This window comes from Heterocephalus glaber, unplaced genomic scaffold, assembly GCF_053883595.1.
Source record: "Heterocephalus glaber isolate CG9 unplaced genomic scaffold, H.glaber_assembly_v1.0 deba00000546, whole genome shotgun sequence".
NCBI lineage: Eukaryota > Metazoa > Chordata > Mammalia > Rodentia > Bathyergidae > Heterocephalus > Heterocephalus glaber.
The window spans coordinates 18,936,529-18,959,242 of record NW_028258147.1 but is presented as its reverse complement, the minus strand read 5'-3'; the positions used below and the strand labels follow the sequence as shown (position 1 = coordinate 18,959,242).

Sequence of the window (22,714 nt, the reverse complement as noted above, 5' to 3'; positions counted from 1 at the left end):
AGTGGCTTCAGGTCTTGGTATCACTCCCTTGTTTTTAATATCAATTAAATTAATCCAGATCTTAAAATAACATTCCATGTACAGATAGAAAAAATAATAATGAATAATTGATGTAGCCACTGATATGTTACATATCTAAAGATGAAAGAAAAGCTTTCTTTGACACAATAAGTCTGAGGTTGCATCAGAACAAAGGAACTTCATCACATTTGTTCAAGATCTGAAATTCTGGAGAAAAGAAATGAAAAAGAACAAATCTTTACACTGGTTGATATTATAATCTTCAGCAAATGCTGCCAAAATTACATTTTATGCAAGGATTTCATAAGATGTAGCAACATTGAATTCTCATCTTTGGTCTGCAATTCGGTTAGGAGTTAAATTTTTAAAATCTAAACAAGACATCCTTAAACTCAAGTATTCCTGAAAAGAGCATTTCAAAAGAAATTTATTTGAAATTGCTTTTCTAAGTATACAACCAACTTAAATAATAGGAAGGCCAGTAGAATTAGAGCCAAGGACTGGGTCCAACATCAGGTTCAGTCAATTTTTAGCAGCTAGCATTTATTGTGAGCTTACTATGTGCCAAACTTTACACAAAATGCCTAACATCCATTAAGAGATATAATCCCCACAATAACCTGATAATGTACATTATCTCCATTTTCAAGAAGGAAAAACTGGGACAGAGAGTTATGGAAGTTTCCCAAGACTGTATAACTAGTATATAGACCTGAAATCAAACCATGAAGTGTTCCTCTGAGAACCCATTTTAATCAATGTTCTATAGGGTAACCTTGAACCTTTTCCTTCCTAAGACTCTGATAACTTATCTCAAACAGCAGGATAATAAAATTTATTCCACCTGTTTCCTTAGGTTATTTTGAGGGAGGGAAATCATTAGCAATAAGTTAAAAACCATTAAAGTTTTGAGTTTCCTTCCTGGTGTTCAGAAATGAGCAAGATGAACTCTAGGTGAAATTCTACAATAGATGTTCCTTGTCAACAGAAGAGTCATACTCATGTAAGTCATCTGACATTGACTTGACAGCCCTGCTATACTTTGAGACTGATTTTGACATTCTTTTCATCGAATATGCAAATATACCATGTGGAAACCAAAGTAGACCTAGAGTCAGAGAGGGGCCAAACACGGGCTTCAAGCCTTCGCCAGTGTCTGACATCTTCACTTAATCTTCAAACTTCATCTGCGGAGTTGAGGTCTCCATCTTACAGGATATGAAGGTGGATATCTGTCTGGGTTTGGTAACCTGCCCAACAACTAGCTATCACGGAGATTGCTGTCCTGTCATAGAAGACTAACTCCTCTAAGCAGGAGGAGAAGGAAAGGATCTCATTGGCAGGGAGGCAACCCCAGTGTCCGTGGTGGCTCACGGACTGTGAAGAGGCTGCACTTATTGACTACAAGTTTTATTGTTTTGGGTGGGTTTTTAAATTTTGGTTTTCCTTGTAGTTTTTTTTTTTTTTCAGTCTCAGTTGGCTGAGGCTATTTTTTTGACTATAGTCTCCACCTTCCACCTGGAAACTATTTATTTGCTAAGCTATTTACTCATTTAGGGATCAAAATATTGTTGAGCATCTACTATGTACCAAACATTGTGTTAATCAAGCTAAACACTGCAGATATGATGGCAATCAAAATAGAGTTCCTGTCCATACGGAACTTGCATTTTAAAGGGGAAGACATGTAATAAGGAAATAAACAAAGGGAGACCCTGCCTCAAAAAACCAAAACAAAACAAACAAAACAAACAAAAAACACATAAATAGGTACCTTTTTAAAAAATTAGAGTAAAAGAACTAAAGGTTTGGGCCAGGGATTTAGCTCAGTGGTTCCGGTGCCTGCCTCGCAAGCGCAGGGTCTCGAGTTCGATCCCCAGTACCAAAAAAAAAAAAAAAGGAACAATGGTTCAAAATAATACTCAGAGAAGAATAAGACTATGCAGACCTCTTGATCACCGGCCCACAATCTTAATAGTATAGTCTGTGTTTTTCCACAGTTTCTATGATAAATAAGCAGACATAGTTGTATATACATATGTATGTACATATATATTAATACACATATATGTACTTTTAAAAATATAAATGGAAGGATAGTTATACATACTGTTCTGTAATTTATTTTATTTTTTACTTTACTTATTTTTTACTCAGTGTAATGTGTAATTTAGATTTCTTTTTTAATAACATATTTTGGAGTCCATTTACTATTAGCATATATAAAACTTCCACACTTCTGAAATGACTCTATAAGGGAGTTTTACTATAATTTCTCAACCAGTTCTCTAACTCAGCATATCATTTATGCTAGGCAAGTGCTCCACCACTACAGTATATCCTTCCATCTAATCAGTTCTTTCTTTCCTTCTTTGTTTGTTTGTTTGTTTGTTTGTTTGTTTGAGACAGGGTCTCGCCATATAATCCAGGCTGGCCTCAAACTTACTATGTAGCCCAGGCTGGCATCGAATACACAGGAATCCTCCTGCCTCAGCCTCCCAAGTACTGGAATTACAGGCATGCACCACCACACCCAGCTAATCCATTCTTTCTTAAACAGATGACATGTACACTGTTTCCAAACAAGCCCTGCTACAAATAATGCTGCAATGAATACCTTCACACTCCTGTATGCTGTGTATAGGAAAAGTATATTGTAGGGGACAGGGGAAGGGGACGTTACCAGAACCTGTGCAGTGAGTCCTGGTCTCCTGCGAGCCACGGCAGCACACGGCGAATGACAGGAAAGCTAGAAAATGAGACTGAGAAGAAGCTGAGCTTCGGGTCTGATCAGTGCTGCTCTGGGCAGCAAAGACAAAAGCCCCCAGCTTACCACACCTTTTCTTCAGTAGTCGGGGAGAAACAAATGTAACAAATGACTTGCAGAGAGTTCAGTAGTTCACATTGGGATAAACAAGGTGTAACGCAAGGCTTGCAGAGAGTTCAGTACATCTCCGGCAAACAAGATGTTAATCAGTCCAAGAACAATGAGGAACTGAGCAGATGTTTGTTCTCCCAGGATGGTTCTTGTCCTGGAGAATCACAGCATCACTGGATCACTGAAGTCTCAGTTGGGACCGGAAGCCAAACTGGAGTTATTCTGTAGCTTGGCTGTAGGCAAGAGAACTACGCTAACCAAATGATTTTTCCCTAGAATTATGTAGCATTGCTCCCAGCAGTATATCTATTGAATAAATCTAAAAAGTGACTTGCTAGGATAATAGATATGTATATTCTAAATTTTGATAGATTTTACAAAATCATGCTTTAAAGAGGTAAAATCAATTTACATTCTAGGAAAAATGATCACACTGCCTGTTTTCCCACACTCTCTAGAACCACACATTATTAAAGTTCCTGGTCTTTACCAACTTGATATGTTTACAGTGGTATCTCATCTAGTCTTCATCTCTCCTCATAAGTGCAAGTGAGCATCTCTGCCCACATGGATACAACTCAGCTGTATTTCATTTTCCATAACAATTATGTCTGTGTCCTTTGCCAATTACCTATTGCGATGTTGTTACTCTGATAAAGTGCCTATCAGTACACGCACACACACACTTTTCACCGAATCACAATGAATCTGTGGTCTAGGTCTAGGACAGTGATTCCACCCTGTGGGCCTTGAACTCTGAGGTGGAGGTGAGGAAGTGTCCATGCCTACCTTGCACCTGAAGGGGTCCCAAGTCTATGAGTAGGTATCACTTACATGAGTAACTGCCGCTGCAGTTTCCAAATGTATAGAACACGACCTCCATAAAGTGTCAGTGTATTTTGAAACATCTCTATTCTCATAATAGCTTTTTATGACTTACGGAGTGTTCAGTGTTCTGGCAAATCTTTTACATTAAAAAAGGGGTTTTTTTCTATTCAAAGCAGACTAACAATCAGCCGAGAGGCTTCCACATTTTGATTTTGTTACTAAATCTAAGTATGCTTATATTTCCACCCCTCTACTACAGGAACTGGTTGAAATGACTTGTCTCTCTACAAATAAAGACAATGACAACACTAAGGAGCATTAAACAAGCGGTTCTTTCAAGTTGCGATTAGCATCTGCATGACAGCGTGCCTGCTATTCACCAGGTTTATGATCAGAGGTTTCCTTGGAGTCTTGTCAGGCCAAATTCAGTAAACACTGATGAGACCACGATGAGATGAGTGATGGGGAAGAAGGCCACCAGGACCCTCCTATGGGAGAGCCTCCTGATCGGCGAGGTTGGCCTGGGGAAGTCACCAGACAGTCCCCGTGCAGAGCCCTCACTGGGTCACTGCACCTTCAACCACGTGGAGATTTGGAGCAAGCCACTGCCCTTCTCGGGCAGCACCTGCTCCTCTCCAAAGTCTTCACCTGCACACCTCTCAGCCCTCAGCTCTGTGGGTGTGAGAACCACTTCCTCAGACTGAAAAGACAAAGAGGATAAGAAGACGGATTTCACACAGGATCTGAGACTATATCTCCTGTGATACCACACCAATTTCATTGTCAGGGAGTTTGGCATTAACTCATTGTCTTCCAAATTAGCCATGCATAGGAAGGAACTCAAAACAAGCTTTTTGGATTGTGGAAAAGTGCATAAGGTCTGTGTGTGGCTGTCCCTGAGGACACTCCTCACCCCATAAATGATTCCTGAGTGCATATACCCTTAGAGAAATGCACAATGCCGCCCTAGGGGGATGGAAATCTCCATTTCCACCTCTTTGTGACTGTGTCATAAGCAATTTATAAAAGCAGAATTGGCAAAAGAAAAAAAGAAAGTCATTGGTACAGTAGGGAAAAACAGAGATAACCCCAGAAATACCTAGACACAATCACTGTTAAGAGTCTGATAGACTGCTTTTGGTTCTTGAATTTCATACGTCTTTTACTCTCTTCCCACTGCTGACAAGCTGCTCATTTCTAACTCTTCACTGGTATAATAATGCAGTAATGAGTATGCTTGCTTACACTTTGCAGCGCATCTATTTGCTCAGGATACCTCCTCAGCAGTGAGATTACTGAGCCAAAGGATCTACAGTACAGAATTATAGGAACTTAGGGAAATCACGCCATTGCTTAGGTAAGGTTTTCACCGATATGCACCACGACGGCTGTGTGCAAGGATGGGAATGTTCGTTCCAACCAGGTGAGCAAGTCAGGTGCAGAGCAGAGAAGTAAACTGTTCACTCAAATAGTGAGGGAAATAATGAGGAAAGACACAGGAAAGGAGCTGGAGGGAGGGAGCCAGGCTCCAGAGAAACTCAGGAAAAGATGCTGGGGAAGGGCACATGGAAGGTAATTTCTAGATATCGGCAGAAATCAGAAAGATTCTACCTGAGTCAAACAGGAAGAAAACATCTCTGTGAGAGCATGAACCTGGTCTGGACCTGCAGGAGGGCCTGGTCGCCAGGATCCTGAAAGAAAAATGGATGGCATGGAGCACTAAGAGGAAAGAGGAGCCATAGAAGGGCTCCTGGAAGGGGGATTTCAGGCTGAGATTATAAACCAAATGAAAGCAGTGGAGCTGGGGATCTTCCCCAAAGATTTAAAAGAATCATACCACAGTGATATATGTGCACCCATGTTCATAGCAGCACAGTTTGTAATAGCTAAAACTTGGAAACAGCCCAAATGCCCATCAACTGGAGACTGGATAAAGAAAATGTGGTTTTTTTATAAAATGGAGTACTACTCAGCCATAAAAAAGGAGAAATTAAAGACATTTATAGCTAAGTGGATGCACATTGAGGCAATACTCTTAAGTGAAATAAATAGGACACACATGTAGAAATACTGAATAGTTTCTCTGGTGTGAGAAACTAAAAGTGTAAATAAGGACTAAATGTATAATAGGTAATGTGAAATAGGAAGGAAAGGGCCAAAGGGAAGGAAGTGGGAGGGCTAGGGGAAAGGATAGAAGGGAATGGGATTAATATGAGAAAATGGAAAAATAGGAACAAAATCTTTGTAAATAGGGAGAACTGGAGGGGTTGAAGGGAGGGCTGGGCAAGGGTGAAAAACAAGAGCCAAGAGAGACTATGTAAAGGTGCAAATTTCCAATGATGAATGTCGTTGTAGTGTATACCTAAAATGTACCAATGATTAGAATGAATAATCGATAATGCAAAATAGGAAGGAAAGGTCCAAAGGGGTAGGGGTAGTGGGAGGGGCAGGGGAAAGGAAAGAAGGGAAAGGAAAAATGCTGAGAAATGGAAAAAATGGAAATAAAGTCTTTGTAAATAGGGAAGGGTGGAGGGGGTGAAGGGAGGGCTAGGAATGGGGAAAAAATAAGAACCAAGATGCATTATGTAAAGGTCCAATTCCCAATGAGAAATGTAATTGTGTTGTATACCTACAATGTACCAATAAAAGAATTTAATACAAAAAAAAAAAAAAAAGAAAGCAGTGGAAGAGGGAGGCACTGGAACCACAGAGACATGAGAACCATCTCGACAACCAAGGGACCAATGCCTGCTTCTGTGGCAAAACTGAGCTTTGTCCTTGTCCTTGATCATCCACAGTGGATGTGGTGCGAAGTTACCCTGGGAAGGAGAAGCATGAGGAGAGGGCTGGAACCCTGAAGGGTGGGTGCAGGAACTACTTCATGACACTCTTGCCCTCTGTACTCTCTCAGCCTTGAAGTTCCAAGGTGCAGCCAACACGCTGTCCCCTCTCCCCTAAATCCTTCTCGTACCCAGTGCAGCCTGGTTCTTCTGCTACAAACCCACAGACCCGACGCTCAGTGGAGCCAAGCAGTGAGGTCCGTGTGCTTAAGGAAATTGGACTTGGGGTTTTCCATCATGTGAAACATTTCAGTGTATTCTGAAGTGTCTGTGAGGATGCTCGACACATGAATGTCACCCTCCTTGCTGGATGAGTGGCAAAAATCCATGTTCCTCAGCACAGGCGGAGAGAGGCCTACCGGGCCCTCACTGACCCCACATACCTCGCTCGCTGCACTTGATCACCCCACAAAACAGGTTTCTGACCTGAGCATTCTTGCTTCAACTACACCCACCCCCACATGCCTATATCACAGGAAGCTAAGTTGGGTGCAAAGAAATATACAGTCAGAGAGGAACAGGCCTCTGAAGAAAGTCAGGGAGGGCTGGGGGTTTAGCTCAGTGGTTCTGCCACTTGCCTCACAAGCACAAGGACCTGAGTTAGGTCCCCAGTACAAAAAAAAAAAGAAAGGAAGGAAGGAAAGAAAGAAAGAAAGAAAGAAAGAAAGAAAGAAAGAAAGAAAGAAAGAAAGAAAGAAAGAAAGAAAAAACAATGACATCAAAATTGTGGATGGAGGAACCTCTGAAAAAGGGCAGGCCTCAAGACAGAGGTGCAATGTCCAGGCCTGCAGGCCTCCCTAAGGCATAAACAGTACCTTGGAATTATTCTGTAATCAGTACTGAAGGACCCTAGTTAGCAAGACAGACTCCATGTTGCTGCTTGACCCACCTGCCTGTCCTTTAGATGAACTCAGAAGGAGGAAGCTTAGAAACCTCCTCCCCTTAGAAAGTCCCTTTAGAAATAACAATTAATCAACTATTGTTTTACAAATGTTCTAACAGCAGGACCTTCTGCTTCTGTACCTTTCCCTTGCTTTGCTAGTTCTATCCCATAGCGGGGCCTAGAAACTGTTGGCCTCAAAGGTGTATAAAATATGTTTGTCTCCCCAAGTCGGGGCTCGAGTCCGATGCTCAGCTTGGGTCCTGGCCGGTAATAAACTCCTGTGAGGATTTAATATTGGTCTCTGGTTGGTTCTGTCTCGCTGGGTCTAACAAGTACCACCTCATCCAGTGAGTCCAGATAGGTATCAGTTGATCAGATGGGTGACCAGAGCATCTGGACCCATCCCTCCCCAAACACTCTTTCTTCTTCTTTTTTTTTTTCCTTTAAACAATTTTGTTTGGTTGGTTGGTTCGTTGGTGGGTTGGTTGGTTGTTTTTTGGCTTTTTGAGGCAGGGTCTCACTTTGTAGTTCAGGCTGGCCCTAAACTCACTATGTAGTTCAGTGTTGCCTGGAACTCACGGTGATCCTCCTGCCTCAGCCTCCCGAGTACTGGGATTACAAGCATGTGCCACCACACCCAGCGCTTTTATTCTTTCCATGTACCCTTTCTAGGTGACTCATTTTCCTATTACATCAATATTAGCTAAGCAGCTATATTTGTAATCATATAGGTTGAGTACAGTTTGACCCATGTTGTACCCACACTGTGACCTTGCTGTATAAATTTCCCATGACAAAGGGGCTCAATGGCCATTCATTTGAGACCCATCTTATCTCTCAATAGACCTTTCCTATTCTTAACCTCTGTTGTTCCTTGAAATTAATTCCTCGATTTCAGGGGACACAAACTCAGGACATCTGATATCTCACAGGTAGGGAGTTCTCTTTTTCCTATATCCCCTACAACCTCTGTTGTTTTCCCTTGAGGTCACGTCTTTCCGTGTAGACCAGGTCCGTCTGGAATTCACAATCCTCCCTCCTCAGCCTCCCAAGTAGGGAGATCATAGGCATGTGCCCCTGTGTCTGTATCTCTACCACTTCCTCCATAAGCTTTTGGGGTTTTTGTTTGCTTGTTTTTTGGCACCAGGGATCAAACTCAGGACCCTGCACTTGCAAGGCAGGTAGCAGAACCACTGAGCCACTTCCGGCCCTTCCTCCAAAAGCTTTCACATTGGAAGGCGTCTGTCTCCCAGGTTAGTCCTGCTCTCCTCTCCACTCCCAGGGTGGCTACTTGAAGTCCCCATCTACCTCCTCTCATGACATTATTTGTGAATTCTGCTATATTTACACCCTGTCCTCTACTAGTCAGTCCCTTGATTGCTAGCTCTTCAAAGAAGCTCTAAATTTGCCAGGACATGGATTGTCTTAGACTGCACACCAAAAGGAAGCCACCCCCATGGCGTTCATGCTTCTGCCAACAGGAGAAACAGTCTTTGTCCTGCATGTCTGGGCACAGAGTGATTTGGAAACATGAGCATAGATCCTTCAGTCTTCTAACCCTTTTTCCCCTTTTCCATCTTCTGTTATAACTGGGTTCCCATGTTGCCATGTTAACCCATACTCACAGAGCACATGCTTATGTTTTCTCTTGGCCACAGAGAGTCAAAACCCTGAAGCACTTCTCAGTTCACCTGTTCAGGACTGAAGACTTTTTGAAATTATCTATCAGGTAAACAGCCATCAGGGCAGGGCACTCCAGTCTGTGTGCCCACACGCTCTCCCACACCCATTTAATAGCTATAGCATCATAGGAAAAGGTAGGCTATGTATGCCATTAGCTGGTAGGATGATGATCATGTAAATGGATATAACTTTCTGGAAATCAATTTAGCAGTCCTAAGACTCCAACATACTGTATGTCTGAACTTACATCCATAGGTCTGACATACAGAAATATAATGACAGACAGGCCTGAAATTAGTGGACACCAAAAAGGGTTCCCCCACATGCCTACTACCTCTTCTCTTCTGTGGTCTTTGGTTTTGTTTTGAGCCCAGGTCTCCCTACATGGCCTAGGCAGGCCTGAACTTACCATCCTCCTTCCTCATCCCCTGAAGAGCTGAGATGATAGGCCTGTGCCACCATGCCTGCCTCCCTTCTACTCCCTCATAACTTTGCCAATCCAAGGCCTCATCCCAGGAGGTTAGTCCTGGTCTCCTGCCTACTCAAAGCCTGCCTGCATGAGGTGCATTTTTAAGCCTTCTCATGATATTATTTGTGAGCTCTTCTGCTGCAAGTACACCCTGGCCTCTACCAGTCACTTGATTTGTATCTCCTCAAAAAGGCTGTGAATTCCCCGATACATGGATCATCTTAGACTCCACAATAAAAGAAGGAAGCTACCTGATGTCATTCATGCTTCTGCAACAAAAGAAGTGTTCTTTTGCCTGAACAGTGTGTGTACAGCATACTTTAGCAGAAAGTGGTCTGCTGCCCCTATTTCCTTTCTTTCCTATCTCGCCTCATGACTTGTTTATGATATTGCCATGGTAATAACAGCCACAGACCACAGAATTCTATTTTCTCTTGGCCACAGAGACTCAAACTGAAGCATTTCTCACATCTCCTTGTCAAGACTCAAGATTGAGAGCTTATCATTCAGGTGAGCAGCCACCAGGGCAGGGCTCTGAAGACTAGGAAAGAGAGTGTGCGTGTGTGTGTGTGTGTGTGTGTGTGTGTGTGCGCGCGTGCGCCTGACCACACATTCTTCTTTTATTACTTAAGTACATGACTCTGTTCTTCTCCCCCAACATCTTTTCTTCATTTTCTTCTTCTGAAGCCTCAGAACTTGACGGGAGACAGAATACAACTATAATTTCATGGCGAACCCAAACCCCAGAAGTGACTGCTCAGACTCAGAGAAGTCTCATATGAAAATAAATTCCCCAGAGAGCCTCTCAAGGGGTGATCTCCCTAATTCCCACACCTTTCACCAAAAGACCAAAACCCCCTTCAGAGGTTACATCTGTCGCCGGGAGACGACAACCTTCTATGAAGGATGTGTTGTGGGTTCTTCAATCAACAACCTCCCCCCTGTGGAAGAACCAGAGGACACACAAAGTCTAGGAAGATACATGGGCCACAACTCTCGCACTAAGGACAACCCCAACCTGGTGTGTGCACCAAATACTGGCGTTGAAGAGGATGAGGACACAGACTCAGACAGCAAAGGAGCAGGAGCTGATCAAATTGTTACTGACAATGACCAGCAGATAAACAAGAATTCAACATTCAGGGGGCAACGGATTGACCACGTGGCTGGCTGGCCAGTAATTCAGCCTGTCAGTCCTAAACTCACCCAGGAACAAGCAGCAGAAGAGAGGAACAAGGAGGAGAGAAAGGAGGAAAGCAAAAGCAGTGAGGATGAGGATAAGGAAGCTGATAAACAAATTGAAAATGGTGAAAACCAAGATGAAGGCTTGCTAATGGGATCAACTGAACAAGAAAAAAAGGACGTGGAGATCAAGAACAACAAAGACATGGAGAGTAATAAAAAAGAGTATGTGGAGCTTTATGCACAAATCCAGGTGTATGAACGATCTGATGACACCAGGCTACCTGATTCCACTGAGGACAAGGGAAAACAGAACAGTGAGAGTCACAAGGAGAAGGAAGAAATACAAATCAATGAAGAGCCTCAGGACGCTGATAAACAAAGCCATGGCTATGACAAAGACGATGCCCTCCAGCTCCGAGATCCACCTGAGGAAAACTTCCAGCTGGGCAGCAGATCCCCTCCTCATCCAGCTCAGGTCCTGTGTGAAGAACAGTGTACATGTGAGGACCTGCCTGCCTGTAAACCACTAGGAAATACAGAAGTCACCCAAGTCCCAGAGATGCCAGCGATGCTCCCAGAAGATGAACCTGCTGAGGTGAGCACAGAGCTGCCTCCCGGGAGAGGATGGGACAGGACCAGGATAGGTGCTAGGTTAGACAGTGTTGGGTCAACACACCTTCTGTGAAGCAGGGCTGGACCCCAGGTGTCTGACAGGATCCGCAGGGGGAGGAAGACAGGAAAAAGAGGAGTCAGAGAGGAGATGTAGGGAAAACACCAAGGAGCACTGAAAGAGAGATGGAGGGTAGAAAGAAAGACAAAGGCAAATCATTATGCCCACAAACAAACAATAACAAAAAAAGTTTTTGGAGGGTCTCTGCTTCAGTGTTGACTTTGAAATTGGCCATTTACAGTTGGGCTACTTCTAGTAAAAGGAACTGAGTTCCATAAGTGAGTCAACACTGGCTGCACTGCTGGGAGGTTAGACTTGTCTAACTCATTGTCCTTTTCTCAGCAGATGCTGAAGATCAGCACTGAGTGGTCCTCCTCGGTCTCCTCTGGGGAGTCAGAGGAGGACGACACTGGATCTGACACACAAACCATAACCTGTGTGAATTGGAGGCAGGCCTTCCGCCGGCTCCGGAAAAGAGTCCTCACGTGTCTGGGGAGGAGAGTGATGGTCAGCAGCCCACCAGCAACCCCAACCAAGAAAAGTCTTCCCACCTCCAAGGAAACCCACCCCAAAAGAACCCTCAGAGATTTATTCCCCACACCCCGTCCACTAAGCACACTAAGTGGTGTGATGTTGGCCCCACTTCTATAGTTCTACAGTTTTATTGTTTTTAATAAAATAAAGATTCTTGTTCTCTGTATCTGCTTCCTCCAGCACATCTTCTCGATGCAGGCTGAAAGGAGCCATGCAGAGGACTGAAATGTATTCTCTGCAACTTGCAGGTAGCATGGTGCTTCTTGAAGAGAAAGTGTGCTGCTTCTCTCCTTTCTCTCCTGCTGCCCAGGTTTTCTTCAATCTCATTGACTTTATCTCTTTCAGGGATTTCATCCTGTTTTTTCACTAACTCACATCCCCAGGTTTAGAAAGCAGCAGCACAACCAGGGTGGTGTGCTTTGGGGTGATCTTCCAGGGCCTGAGCAAGCGGCAGTGAAGATCCAGTCACTCAGGAAGATGACTCCAGTTGACAGTGTTTGGGGCCTGCAGAAGGCAATTCTCATGGTCCCGGGGCACCAGGCTTCTTCTGGCATCTTGGTGACTCCTAAAAACAACAAAGATCTTCATCCATTTCTCCTTAAGATGAAGGAGGAGAAAGTCTTGGGGGGGGGGCGTGGCATGAGACACTCAGAGCCACCATAGAGTAAGACAACAGCCGCAATCCTGTTACTTTAACCCATTGCTCAGGATTTGTGTTCACTCTGAGGCAGACGGACTCAAAGGCTGCTTTGGCCAAAACACCACAGTAACCCATCTCTTGGGCCTACAGATGTCAAACTATTTATTGCTTACATAAAAATGTTCCTGCTTCCTCCCCTAATATTTGTTACTTTCCATAAATAAGGAGATGAACAACAAAAGTATTACACAGACCTAGTAGTAGTGCAATCTCAGCCATGCCCAGTGGCACACTCCTGCAATCCCAGCTACTCTGGAGGATAAGGAGGGGGATCCGAGTCCAAGGAAAATTCGTGGCAACCCCTCTCTGATTAAAATAGAAAAGGGGCTGGGGATAGAGCTCAGTGGTTGGGTGAGGTCTCTGACTCAATTCCACTGCCAAACACACACACACACACACACACACACACACACAACTGCTGCAGCCTAAGGGTGGCTTTAGGATTCATTTTCCTACCTAATACCAAGTGGGCCTTAGTTTTTGTTGCCTTGGGTGACAATCACTAGATGGATGTAGAAACATTTATTTTCACTGTTCTGGAGGCTGGAAGTCCACAATTAGGGTGCCACCAAAATCTGAGGTTCAGAGTTCACACAGGAATGTCAGTAATCCTAGAAGAAAACTTGAGGATTTGTCCTGAAACTGAATCTGCAAATGGTTTCTTCTGAGGCTGTATGTTCACTTGAGCACTCCAGTAGATGCAGTTTGTGGTTACAGACATACGGGCTACCTTTAGAGCAGCCACTGCTCTTAAAGAGACACTTTATCCCCAACACCTTTTTCATGTTTGTTTATTTATTTATTTATTATATTTGATGGTGCTGGGGTTCAAAGCCACAGCCTCATGCATTCTGGGCAAATGCCAGCCTCTACCTCCCTGCACCTTTGTTTTGACTTGTGAAAAGTGTGGATTTGGACAATGGACAAGTTCCTTTCAGGTTTTTTTAAAACTATGAACTTGACCCTATCCTTTGGCTATTGAAATTTTAAAACAACACTGCTTTTATCATTTCACTTGTAATGTTACATTCATTTAAGACAAAAATGGCCTCAGAATTCAAATTGTCTTTGCTGTCCTACAGCTTTCTATATGATCGCATAGAACAACACAGGGAAGGAATTTCTATCAATCATTTGTTCCCCAGGATCACAGCAATCTGCTAGTGTCTCAGCACCTTCTCTGGGTCAGCAATAAACTCTGGAAATAAGCTTCTACTTCTCTAGGGAAAATTGTTTCCTACCTTGGGGAAAGAAGTGAGGAGCACCCCTTGGGCCTTTCCCTGGCACAACATCCAGTACCATGCACCACGGATACTTTCCTGTTGACCTCTCTTTCACCTCCCTTCTTCCCAAGGGGCAGAATTTGCTGTCCCTACTGCAGCAGTGAGGAGCAGAAAAACGAACTGCCTTGGACAGGGACAAACCCTGTTTGCACAGGTAAAGGTCTCGCTAACCATCTCCACAGCATCTTGCGGGAAGGGGTGCCTTGCAGGGCTGGCCAGCACACCCTCAAGTGGGGACTCTTTCTAACACTGCCTCTCCTCCTCACCTGGCCAACAGAAACCGCACCACAAGGCTGCACCCTCCACAAGGACTGCAGATCATGGGTGCTCTACAGCGTTAGACAGCTGATGGGCTCACAGAACTGCAGTCCCCCAGACAGGCAGAGCAGCTGGATACTCGCATGCAGACAGGATTCACACAACAATTTGCAGAAATCATTCCTATACCTTTGGGAGTCACCAAAAGAATAAAGAGTTGACAGACCCAGTAAGCTTTCCTCCTGTCTAAAAGGCGATTGTTTTTCAAATTCGGAGTGCTAACATTCCTTAAGAAGCTCTGAAAATAAAAACTAACCCAGTGGTCTACTCTATCTGTGAAAATCAATAACCTCTCTCATAGATACTAAGAAGTAGCAAGAACTTTTCAAATGGGAAGAGAACAAGAGACGAGGGGAGGAGGAGCAAAGGAAGGGAAAGGGGATTTAGAGAAAAAACAAAAAAATTGAAGGGAAAAAGTAGAAATAGAGCTTTTGTAAATAAGGGGAAGAAGGGTTGGAGGGAGTGGAGGGGAAGAGGACAAAAACTAATTAAGGTGTGTTATGTACACAAACAGTCCCCAATGATAAATGTGGTCATTATACACCTCAAATATGTACTTACACAATTAAATACATTTTTAAAAATTAATTACTTCTCACATGCATGAAAATTAATTAACAGTAAAGCAAGAAAGAAATGTTTTTAATGTAAGCCAAGTCTGGGATTTATTTTCTTGCAAGTTTCCAGTAATAACTCACCACCAGGCGTGATTAAAGAAAAAGCGAATTTGTCTAGATTTCGAGGTACTGGGGATGAAACCAGAGCCTTACTCATGCTAAGCACACCCTCTACCACTGAGCTGCACGCTAAGCACCGAGCTGTCAAAATTCGGCAATAGGACCCTCCCCGAGGGAGAGCCAGGTAGCTGCAGGAGGCGGAGGGGGCGAAGGAGGGAGCTCGCGAGGGAGGGTCCCGTCTGCGCGCCCCGCCCACCGCTGCCTCCATCGCAGCCGGACAAGTAGTGGGGGAACATGGCGGCGGGGTAAGTACAGGTGTGTTCATCTTGTTTCTTACTTTTTCCCCGAGAAAAATAATTCATTATTGTGGGTATTTCATTATGCGGATTTTTGTAGGTCTTTAACTCACACATTTAGGATTGCACCGGAAATAAACAAGATAGTCCTTGGAAATAGAGTAACTAAGAAGATGTTGAAAGGAAGATACTTCATGTTCTTGTGGTTTGTTCTGAAAATACCAACTGAGATGAGTCTGGAGCATCTCGTGGGGCCAGAAAGTAGGAAAATGCTAGTACACATACACACATATACAGACAATAGCAGAGGACAGAAGACCCAACTGAAAGAGTTCCTAGTGGCCAAAGCTAGAACAATTTGAGCAACAAAATAGAGTAGTATCAAGTTATAACTTAAAATATAAAATAACTATAAATCAACACTAATGTAAAAAAAAGAACGCACAAATCCCCTATACAGGAGAATTCCAAATAATTTGATAGCTGCTCCTCCGCCAAAGAAATTGAGCATAACTCCCCACTCTTTAAATGTGGCCTGAACACCAGTATTTCCTTTCAAGGGGTACAGTATGGAAAAGGGGAAAGAGTGGGAACTTTCCAGTGGAGAAATCTGACAAACACTTCCCGATGATCCAGATCAACCTCAACCACTGTAAGTCATGTTGGTAGCATGTCCCTGAACTTGATGAAGTGGAAATGGCTGGTGACCTCTGTGGTTTTCCTCTCTAAAACCCATAACCTCAGTTTAATCATGGGGAAAATACCAGACAAGCCCCAACTGTGGGACAGTCCACAAAATCTGACCAATACTTCCCCAAACCACCAAGGTCATCAAGAGCAAGGAAAGGCTAAAAAACTGCCACGGCCAAGGAAAACTAAGGAGACATGAGGACTAAATATAATGTTGTGTTCTAGAGAAAACTGTGGAAGAGAAAAGGAACTAAAATAAAAATAGGAAATCTGAATAAAGTATAGATTTTAATTAATAATAATGTATCAAAAAATAATAATATACCAATATAAGTTTATTAATTGAGACAAATATACCATATTAATGCACGATGTAAATAAGTTGGGAAATAGGGTATCAGGCATGTAGGAACATTGTACTAGCCTCATAATTTTTCTGTAAAGCTAAAAATATTCTAAAATAAACAGGTTTTTGTTTTGTTTTGTTTTGTTTTGTTTTTGAGACAAGTATAACTGACCTTGAATACACTATGTAGCCCAAGCTGGCCTTGAACTCACAGCAACTTTCCTACCTCAGCCTTCCAAGTGCTGTGACTACAGGCATTCTCTCCACACCTGGCAACAGTTTATTTTTTTACAAATTACCTACATATTTACTTCCTTCCTGACCTGGCCTGACCATTATATTGCTCAGATTCCTGTGAGAAATATCCATCAAAAATAAATGTAAACTAGGAAAATAACACGATAGCATAGTTTCAGATTATATATAATATCCCTTTTCTTATTACCCAGGTCCCAGTTTTTCATTGTAAGTCTCTCAGAAGGCCCTAAAAAAATTAAGTTCTTCCTAATCCATATGTGTCTGTTTCTCACCCTGGGGCCCGTAGCAAGGTGCCAAGTGCATGAAGCCACACAGCAATTGTACTAGATGCCTGGATAGGTAGAAGTTGTAAGAAGAGGTGAATGGTAAAGCTTAAAAATACATGTTAGGACACAAATTTTTAAGTACATTTCCAGGCTCTTGGTTACACTCCTTTGGCATTCAGAATACTTATATACAAATATTTGAGAAAACACTGCTATGTATAAAGCACATGTATTATACATGTACATAACACATCTATAACCCATCCATTATGTATAGATTGAATGCATGATACATAATACAAACACATATGTATACATATTAGAAGTGTTTCAAGGGTAGATCAGTGCTGCTGTAATTAACCAAATGTGCTCACATAGATCAGAAAAGGATACTTTAGTGGAGAAGACATCCATTCTTTCCTCAGTTCAAAGTCCTTGCTTTGTCAACCTCTCGCTGCACCGTCTGAAACTCACCTTGCCTCTCCTGGTTCTCCCAGCTGAGTTCCCACCTGCCAGAGTGTGAATTTTTTCCTTCTCACCATCAACCCCCATTGCCCAGCATCTGCCCCACAACTGTGCTGCCTGCTCCCAACTGCATGGAGTTGACTACGTCAGTGACATCTGACGTAGTCCTGTCCATCCACAACTCATCCCAGCCCAGTTCTGTCATCCAAACTCTTCTGTTTTTCATTTTTGCTGCCTCTCTTAGTGATTATTTCCACAGAACTGAAAAGGTCAATAAGTACATGATTCTCTCAGTTCTTAATGTGGACTTACTTTGAAAAATTGTCCAATATTTTTAGACTAGCTCCTATGATCTAATATTGGTGATCTCAGGACATAACTTTCCTGCTATTCCTCCTTTTCCCCTGTAGTTCAGCCCAGAGAACATACAGACAGAAGGGGAAAGAGAAGATGGGAGAGTGTATTCTTTTGCTAGGGCTGCTGCAATAAAGTACTACAAGCCAAGTGGCTTAAACAACAGAATGTACTGTCTCACAGTTCTGAAAACTTGAAGTCACAAATCAAAGCATCAGCAGGATTGAGTCTTCCTGAAGGCTGTGAGGGAGAAATCTGTATTGTGAAAAAAAATTTTAAAAAGGAAAACAAATATTTGTGCCAGCTTCCATGCTAACTTAAGGTTAAAATGCTAAAGGAGATGATTGATTACCACAAGATATATAATGTGGGGATGGATTTTTAAAGTTCAAAAAATACAAAAAATGTGTTGTATAACAGTGCCTATAGTGGGCTGGGGATTTAGCTCAGTAGTTTCGCCACCTGCTGTGCAAGCACAAGGACCTGCGTTTGATCCCCAGTACCAAAAAAAAAAGAATGACTATAGAGATGAGATAAAAATATAAAACAAAACTATTATCGCCACAAAATTCAGGAGAGTAGTTACATCAGGTGACGATAAGGACAGGGAAGGGTATGCAGTAGAGGGAGGCGGCACACAGTGGGCTTCAAAGTACTGGTAAAATAGCCTATATCTGGATATGTACATGAATGTTTATTACTCTTTCAATGATATAAAGTATTTTGTACATGGTACACATTGGGTTCCTGGGAACTTGGGATGGAGATCATCATGCAAGAGCTTTACTTGAGAGTGTTCTTGGAGTTACAGAAAGCATCAGTGTTGCGTAGAGAATGAAACTGATCTGCAATTTCATCTCAGTGGAGGTCTCCAGCAAGGGTACAGGAGTCTTAGAGCTAGGACATCCCCTTAAATTGTCCTGATTTGGTGATAGGGGAGGAGTCTTCATGCACTAATATCCTGAGTTGTTTGCCCACAGGCCATCCCCAAGGCTTTTGACCTTAGGCAAACCAGCTGTCTTCAGCTGAAGCTATCCACAGGAGCGGATGATGACTGAAAGCTTCTGCTAGCAACACTATCAGTATCTGGGACAAAGTCCTTCATTCTGCCACACCTTCAGTTTATGTCTGGTATTTTTCACAATTAATAAAAGCATTTTTTAAAAAAACTGTGCAAGGCAAAAACGCCAAGCTATAAAAACACAATTTTTTAGAAGCACTACAAGATAAACTTAAGACAGGACAAAGTCAAAAAACAAACCCGGAGGAATATTGATGAGAAAGAAAACGGCATAGGGTTGGGAGTATCTGTACACACAATGATACACCAGTTTCTTGCTGGTGGAGATGAAACCAGTGAATCAGATGCAACCCAGACTAAGATCAGCAAACACAGTGATGTCAGCTTCATGGGGTGAGTTACTTTGACAATTCCCAGGAAATGATGGCTAACTGGGCCACCGCTTTGTCCCTGCCCAACTGTAGAGAGTGTATGTTTATGTGGACTTTTATCCTCAGCTCCACTCTGAGTACTAAAGATAGTTCTGCACCACGGTTTATTCTCCATGTAGTGTTTTGTTTTGGCTTTTTTTGGTACCAGGGATTGAACTCCGGACCTTGCGCTTTCGAGGCAGGCACCAGAACCACTGAGCTAAATCGCCAGCCCCCACAGTTTATTCTCTATAAGGACAAAATGGGGAGCAACTTGGATTGTGACCTAAAGTTCTTGTCTGCAGATGGATTCTGTGAGGTGAGCAGTATCAATACTCAAGGAATGTATACAAGGTTGTTGCAGATTTCTCTGCTGCTTAGAAAGGTAGCAGAACCAAAGAGAAAAAGGAAAGAAAAAAAGAAATCTCTAGAGTAGTTGGGATGGAAACTTTTAGAGCTATCTTCATCAAAGAGGGGTTAAGAACCCAATCACAGGGGCAGACAAACTCAGTGATGGCAAACTTTTAGACCTTTCAGTGATATAAACACCCCGCTGCTGGCATGCGTGTCACAGTCACAGGTTGGCCACCACTGGACTAGACCAGTGCTATTGCTTCACAACTGAGTAAGCAGAGACCATGGACAAGTTACTGGAACTCTCTGTGCCTGGTGCACACATAAGATGTCACCACCTCATAGCACTGCTGTGAAGTGTAGAGAGGCAACACATGTCAGGTGTTTAGAACTGAGCTTAACCCAAGTTGTTTTAAGTAACTTTGTGTTGTTATTATGTATTTCTTTCTGGGGACTAGGAAGGACACTGTTTGCCTCAGCAATTCCATTCTGGCTTTTATTTTCTTTCCTCCAGGAAATCAAGGTGTGGTTCTGGGATCAAAATCATTGAGAGGAACAATGTGAGTCACCATTCTGTCTGGGAGGCAGCCAAGTATCTCGTTAATAGGCAAGTGTACCTGCAAATACATCAAAATGTATGATTTAAAAAGCAGAAGACACCACCACGCCTCTGATTTCTTGGTGTGGTGGTGGGGGTTGCGGATTCGCTTGGTACCTCACAAACTGAGCTCTGTGGAGCCCTAGTATTTGTTCCTCAGAGATGTCTGAGGCCTCCCAGGAGCACCCAGCCCCTATTTCAACCACAGCAGCTCCACCTGCATCTGTTTTATGTATTATTGCAACTGTAGGAATAAAGTACCTGTAGATGGAAAGGGGCCAGAACTATAGGCCCTCAACTCAAAACGTAATCAACTTCTTCTTGAAGAAGAAGCTCAAAGCCCCTCTTTTTGTAATTACAGGTTCTGCTATTAAAATATTATACCCTTTCCTTTCATTCATGACAAATCCAAATGAATGCAACTTGGCAAGCAACAGGAAGGGGAATGAATACATTAAATTAATTCTTGTGCTGACTATTAATGTAGTGCTACAAAAAGGTATGTGCTTTGCAGATTCAAGGCAGTTAAAGAAAATATTTTATCCTTCTTGGTAATTTACACAGCACCCTCTCTGAGAAGTACTTTTCTTGAGGCAGATGTATGAATTTACCCCAACAGGCAGGCCCACCATGATTGACTTCTCCACTAATCAAGGTGCTTAGAGCACACAATATTTTCAGGGACCCATGAAAATGCTTTAACTTTCATTTCTGTTAAAATCATGAAAAAAAAATACACACACACATCAGAAGATTATACATAATTAGAAAGCTGATTATATATATTGCAGTACTGGGGATTGAACCCAAGGGCATTCTACTACCACTGCCATTTTACATCTCCAGCCATTCTAATTTGCGAGAGGGTCTCAGTAAGTTGCCCAGTCTGATCTTAAACTTGCAACTCTCCTGCCTCAGCCTCTCAGGTAGCTGGGATTACAGTTATGTGCCACCACACCCAGCATAAAATATAATTTTTAATATTTGTCCAGGGAGGAAATGATCCATGAGATAAGTCTGCCTATAGCATCCTAATGTCATAATACAGTCCTCATGCCTGCAACACACAGCAGTAACAGGTCATAAACTGGACCTGATAGATGGGAAGACCCGCAAATCCAGCATAGGCTTCTCTCTGATGCTAAATCCCTACTACAGTATGTTGTCAACTTGATCCTGCCAGCAGTCTTCCTTGTTTACCCTGATGAATTCCTAACCTGAGAATGTCACAAAACTTTCTACTCAAACTATGCTCTCAGGTCCACAAGATGGGCTTCTCCTTAGATCTGCTGAATTGTCTGTGTTTTTATAAAATTTCGGGTGACTTACATACATCAAAAAGTGTGTGTTGCAGGAGGTTAAGCCAAATGATTCAGATGTAGGGAACTGAGAGCTGCAGAGACAAAAGGTAGACCCTGGAGCAAATCAGTGCTTGAAGGTAACTTGGATTTCCTTAAAAAGAAGAGAAAGGCAGGGGTAATATGAGGGCCGGAAGCTAGGAAGGAATCAGACAGAATGCAAGGGATCCTTCTCCGAAGGTGTTTCTTTCCATGGTGCTTTTCCCATTGACTTGGGGAAAGATTCTTTTATGTTTTCCTACCTGTGTTCTAAGCCTAAACACCTGGCTACCTGGTATAATGATGCTTCAGAGACTGATAGGAAAGCAGAGTAGAATCAATAATTACCAGCATCACATTCTCTTCCTTTATCTAGACCCAGGGTGAGGGGACTGCATCCCACTAGGGCTGTGCACAGCTCTATAAGGACGCCACAAGCTGCAAAGTGACCTGGGGTCCATGGTAGAGCCACAATCAATGTAGACCATCGTGAGATACCAAAGAACAGCTTCCAATAAACCATCTTCATCAGGGTATAAGACCAAATGCCTGCTTTCTCCCTATGTCCTACATAAAATGAAAGTAGACTAGTGTCTAGTACACTAATACTTCAGTTCAAACAAAAGCATTCAGCAAAATTTTGCTTCCATTTTCAAACTCCACAGTGGATGACAGACACAACCACAGCCATGTTCCCTACACAAACACAATAGCAGCCATCTTCTCCCAAATTGTAAAACAAATTAAGTTCGTAAACTGAGGCACAACTGTACTTTAGTTACACTAAGTTTTCTTCTTAAAAAGGTGGTTTCATTGCTGTAGAATGTTTGAAAACCCTCTAAACTGAAGACACTCCTGAATTCCTCCCATCTGTAACATTCCCAGTTTCAGCCCTAATCCTCCCTGTCTGGAAGGATTTGGGTGTATCTATCACAGCTACCATCTCTCTCTAGCTTCTACCCAGTTTCAGAAATGTGCACATGGACTTGAAATTGGTAAAATGAAAGTGTCATCTTTATTGTTGATGAAGCTAAATGACAAAATGAAATAAATTCCCATATCCCTAGAAAAAGGGTGATAGTTTCATAGACATCCCAGCAAACAACATTCAGAAAAAGCTCTGATAAGTTAACCAATCAGCATCAACCCTACTGAAAGTCAGCAAATCAAAGGCTCCCCTCCCCTCAAGTGACAACCAGTCAACAGTCTCATCCGTGTAACACTTCTGTAGATGATACCAAAGCCCTTAGGCTTCTCAAACTCTACTAATCCTTGAACTCCACTTTTCCACAGAAATCTTGTATATATTTGCAGCCTTCTCAGAGAGATTTTGCTTCCCTTATTATGGTT

General features: G+C 42.7%; 1 protein-coding gene across 2 annotated transcripts; it reads left to right on the top strand.

Annotated features, from left to right (window-relative positions):
* Positions 1 to 9,987: 9,987 nt before the first annotated feature.
* On the top strand, positions 9,988 to 12,222 carry LOC101710906 (uncharacterized). Of its 2 annotated transcripts, none has more exons than XM_087204610.1 (3): positions 9,988 to 10,112; positions 10,290 to 11,382; positions 11,803 to 12,222. In XM_087204610.1, exons 2-3 carry the CDS (start codon positions 10,330 to 10,332, stop codon positions 12,106 to 12,108), a joined length of 1,359 nt encoding a protein of 452 aa, XP_087060736.1. In that variant the 5' UTR covers positions 9,988 to 10,112; positions 10,290 to 10,329; the 3' UTR covers positions 12,109 to 12,222. The 2 variants fall into 2 exon arrangements, with proteins under 2 accessions (XP_087060736.1, XP_087060735.1); XM_087204609.1 differs by having other exon boundaries at positions 11,800 to 12,222.
* Positions 12,223 to 22,714: the final 10,492 nt, after the last annotated feature.

Excerpts from the sequence above, each read along its gene's own strand:
- LOC101710906 (XM_087204609.1), top strand. The coding sequence starts at position 10,330 with ATGGCGAACCCAAACCCCAGAAGTGACTGCTCAGACTCAGAGAAGTCT. Across the intron at positions 11,383-11,799 it reads CAGAAGATGAACCTGCTGAG|CAGATGCTGAAGATCAGCAC; the intron begins GTGAGCACAGAG and ends TCCTTTTCTCAG.